This window comes from Condylura cristata, unplaced genomic scaffold, assembly GCF_000260355.1.
Source record: "Condylura cristata isolate star-nosed mole 26May11 unplaced genomic scaffold, ConCri1.0 scaffold00034, whole genome shotgun sequence".
In the NCBI taxonomy this organism is placed as follows: Eukaryota; Metazoa; Chordata; class Mammalia; order Eulipotyphla; family Talpidae; genus Condylura; species Condylura cristata.
In genome coordinates this window covers 14,750,019-14,754,016 of record NW_004567135.1, presented here as the reverse complement: position 1 = coordinate 14,754,016, position 3,998 = coordinate 14,750,019, and the positions used below count along the sequence as shown (strand labels likewise).

Sequence of the window (3,998 nt, the reverse complement as noted above, 5' to 3'; positions counted from 1 at the left end):
GTTTTAAGGTTATTTTATTAGTTTTTTTTTTTTTGGCTAAATAATGTGAGAAGGAAGTGTATTAATTTCAATGTACAGCCCTTTTCCTTTTATATTCTTTTATATAAATGTTTTTATATTTACATCCAAAAGTAAATTAATTTTGATCTTTTTTTTAATGCTTCATCATGATAGATTCTTTTTTTTTTTTTTAAGATTTATTTATGCATACAGAACTGGGGTATAGGCAAGAGGTACAGGGGCAGTGAGAATTCACCAGAGGCAGAGTGGGGAGCAGAATAGGCAGCTCGATGAAGTTCACTGCTGAGGGGAGCAGCGGGCGGGTCAGGAGAGGTCTGCCACGCCATGTGGGTCACCTCTGGGGCAGGGATCCAACTCGCACTGAAGCGGCTGCAGCTTTTAACCCGCTGCTCCACCCGGGGAGCCTGACCTGTTCTTTTTATGAAAATCTTTGTTAATTTTGGTAACTTTACACATACAACATTGCTGCTTTATGAAAATTAACTACTTTCCCACAATGAAAAGTATTGATTATGATCTAAAAGTCCAATTTAGCTGCAACTTAGTTTTATTTCACAGATCCTGCTGTACAGAAACTAGCAACAATGCCTGGTGAAGAAGCCCCAGAGCCATCAACGAGGCATCGCAGCAAAGAGAGAAGTGGGACTAAGAGATGTACAGAATGGGGAAGAGAAGAAAAGGAAGAAAAACTAGAGGCAGAACAAAAAGAAAAGAATGGCCAGGTGGAGCAGTATCCACAGACTAGATTAATCAGTAAACCCCTCATGAACACTCTCTGGACAAAATTTAAGTTAAGGAAATATCTCACAATAGGAGATAGATTATCACTTGCATTTGAGTTCAGCTTAACAGATAAACAGGTATGAAAACATATTTCTTCTTTAACTGTCACTTGTGTAGTATTATTACTATACCTGTATTCTGTATTCCTGGATAAATCACCTCTTTCCTTTTTTTTTTTTTTTTGGTAGATAAGTCAATGGTTTTGTGAAAAGAGAGAGAAATACAAGGAAGAAATATACAAGCAGAAATATAAGAAGAAGCATAAGAAGTAAGAATGTTTTATTAATATATGTAGTGTATCATACTAAATTGTAATATGTTAAGTGATAAATAACAACATTTGGAGGCAGACTGGACACCCTATAACTACTTTTTTTTTTTTAAGCTTTATGCATACTGAACTGGGGTACAGCCAGAGGGGGGTGGGGGGGATGATAGGACTCACCAGAGACAGAGTGGGGAGCAGAACAGGCAGATCAACTGAAACACACTGCTGAGGGAGCAGCAGGAGAGACAGGAGAGGTGTTATTCCATGAGGGTCAGCTCCCTGGTGGGGGATAGAACTCTTGCTGTTCAGAATGTTCCACTTAACCCCTTGTACCACTAGGGAGTCCTCTTCTGCCTTGTTTTTCACTCTACTCAGCGCACCAAAATGCAGATGCATATTCAGACATGGCCTCAGTTTACCGTGAAGTCTTATTACCAAATGTACAACTGCCACCATTAGGTTGTTATTGATTGCAATATAATAATTTTGTTCTTTTTGTTTTTAGATGTTGAATACATTTAAAGCTTGTCTTTTCTTTCTATTGACAGAACCTCATGTGATTGGAAAGAATTAAAGTAAGAACAGGATCAACAGTTTTAATAGCACTGGACTGTATATAGAATTTTATATATTATTTATGTGCATTTATGTTAAGTTTTTTATGGATGACCTCACCTTAGCATCATTGTAAACTAGAAATTAAGAAACCGGATTGCTGGAAAATAATGTGATTTTCATTTCAACATATATTAGTACCGAAAATGCCTAAGTTTGAATTTGTACTTTCGTGTCTCAGCTACAAATGCTCTGTATTTTCAATTGTGACCTGGGAAATATCCTAGGCAATCTCAGTTTGTGTTTCGTAAGTATGGCTTTTGCTAGTGTTCTCTATTAAAATTCCAATGTGAGAGTATTTCATATTTCTTGCATTCTCTTCGCCTCGGTAAACTCTTTATTCCTTGCAATTTTTAAATGTGTTTTAAGAGGGTTCTCTTGTTCTTCAGTGGAAAGTGTTTCCAGATTTAAGATCTTTTGATATAGGTTGAATACGGGGGCTGTGTTGTGATGCCATTTTCATGGGTAATTGGAGTTCTGAAAGGACAAAAAATGTTCATAATTGTCCATTCTGAGCTAAACTGGTTTGAGAAACATGCAAAAAAGTTCCTGGGTACTCTATTTTGACCTCACGGTGGACTGGAAGTTTTGATAAGTTCATTGATCTTATTTGTGAAATCAATGAAGAAAGTACAATTCTGCATAGAACTTCTCAGAGACTGATGGGAAATCCAGAGTAGAATCTAATGTGTTTAGCGCATCCTACCTCTCAACAGTCCCCTCTGCCTTTTCTCTACATGCCTCACTGTGCTCCAGGTGAGATGGTTTTTGTGTGATTTGGTTGATTTATGGAGAGGAACAAGATTAGGTTCCTGACAGAGGGATTTGATGGGCCATGAGGGAGGAAGGAAGGGAAGGGAAGGAAGATGACACAGTGGACATGAGAATGAAATAATGAATTAGGGCTTCCCTGGAGGTGCAAGGGGGTTAAGACAGCACAATGAAGCTGTCTGCAGCCACTGCAACATGAGTTAGATCCCTGCCCTGGAGGTGACCCACATGGCCCAGCAGACCTCTCCTGTCTCACCCATTGCTCCCCTCAGCAGTATATTTCAGTCCATCTGCCTGTTCTGTTCTCCCCTTTGTCTCTGGTTGTTGAGTAAACAAGGAACAGGAATAAAAATGAAGACTGCAACTGAATTCGTAGAAGCTGTAGCCCAGGCTTGTCCTTGGTTTCTGACAGGAGGAATCTTAAATAATGATTGGGACCTTCAGAAACTCTTGAGGGATAAGGGACCAGGTAGTGTACCTATTGCCACATTTTCCCTTTGGAGGCTGGTGAAAGATGCACTTTTGACGGATAAAATTAAAATTAAAGAACAATTGGCTGAATGCGAAAATGTTTTTAATGAGGTTCAGGAAGAACAGGTAGCTACGTCCTTGAAGGATGAGGACTCTGATTGTGAAACGAAAAGGAAGACCAAAAGGTGCCTTCGCGCGCCCACCCCGATAAGGGACACAGAAGGCTCCACCTCTCTCTCAGAGGAAGAGAGTGAATTGGAGAAGGGAATAGAGGAATTGGAGGGTCGTTTAAAGAGAGTGAACCCCCTTGCTCCGGGATCCACCTCTCCGATGACGACCGCTCCACCTCCTTATAACCCTGGTTGGGACCCTGGTAACCCCCGAAAAGAGGGGGAGATGTACCAGAATTGCCAGGGACCGCATGCATTGTTAAATCTAACCTTGTTCACTTTAAATTTTTTCCTTGTTGATGCTAACAACCACACAGCGGCGCAACCTCATTTTTCCCCGCCCACCATACAAAGGGCGCGAATCAGATGGAAAGATCTGGCTTCAGGGAAATGGCAGCCTCCTGCACCAATTCTAGCTAGGGTGAGAGGAGCTGTATGTGTTTTTCCCCCAGGAACTGAAAAGCCTATTTGGGTCCCGGAGCGCTGTACCAGACCAGTAGAAGAAAGCTCGAGACAAAATGAGGCTCCAACGGTGGCTGATCCCGTTGCTGATATTTCCAACCCTTCAAGCGAATGCCAGGTCACGCCTCATGCGCTGGACCCCGCTGACGACATTCCTTCTGCACAGGTTCGTTGAAGGAGGCTTTGGCCCTCCACCTTCCAATCTCAGGAAGCGTCTTTTTGGCGCCCCCTGTAACTGCCAGGGAGGGTTTTGGGGGGAGGCTCCCAGTAGTTATACCCAGACTGTTGATTGTTCAACTAAGGTGGCTTACCTCCGTGCTCAAGTTAACTCTGCTACCGGGGGCTTTCACATGCCCGAGTGGGTTTGTGTTAACAAACCAAAAATCATTTCCGCCGGTACAAACAGCATCCCCCAGAATTGTTCCACACCCTGTACA

At 42.0% G+C, this 3,998-nt stretch overlaps 1 protein-coding gene across 1 annotated transcript; it reads left to right on the top strand.

The window, feature by feature from the left end:
* Positions 1-605: 605 nt before the first annotated feature.
* Positions 606-3,736, top strand: NANOGNB (NANOG neighbor homeobox). Its single transcript, XM_012732336.1, has 5 exons — positions 606-675; positions 718-881; positions 993-1,072; positions 2,962-3,302; positions 3,552-3,736. Exons 1-5 carry the CDS (start codon positions 606-608, stop codon positions 3,734-3,736), a joined length of 840 nt encoding a protein of 279 aa, XP_012587790.1.
* Positions 3,737-3,998: the final 262 nt, after the last annotated feature.

Bases quoted from the DNA above. Each gene is read 5' to 3' on its own strand.
- NANOGNB (XM_012732336.1), top strand. From the start codon at position 606: ATGCCTGGTGAAGAAGCCCCAGAGCCATCAACGAGGCATCGCAGCAAA. The intron at 676-717 runs GTACAGAATGGG...AAAAACTAGAGG, and splicing joins GAGAAGTGGGACTAAGAGAT to CAGAACAAAAAGAAAAGAAT. The intron at 1,073-2,961 runs GTAAGAATGTTT...TTCCCTTTGGAG, and splicing joins TATAAGAAGAAGCATAAGAA to GCTGGTGAAAGATGCACTTT.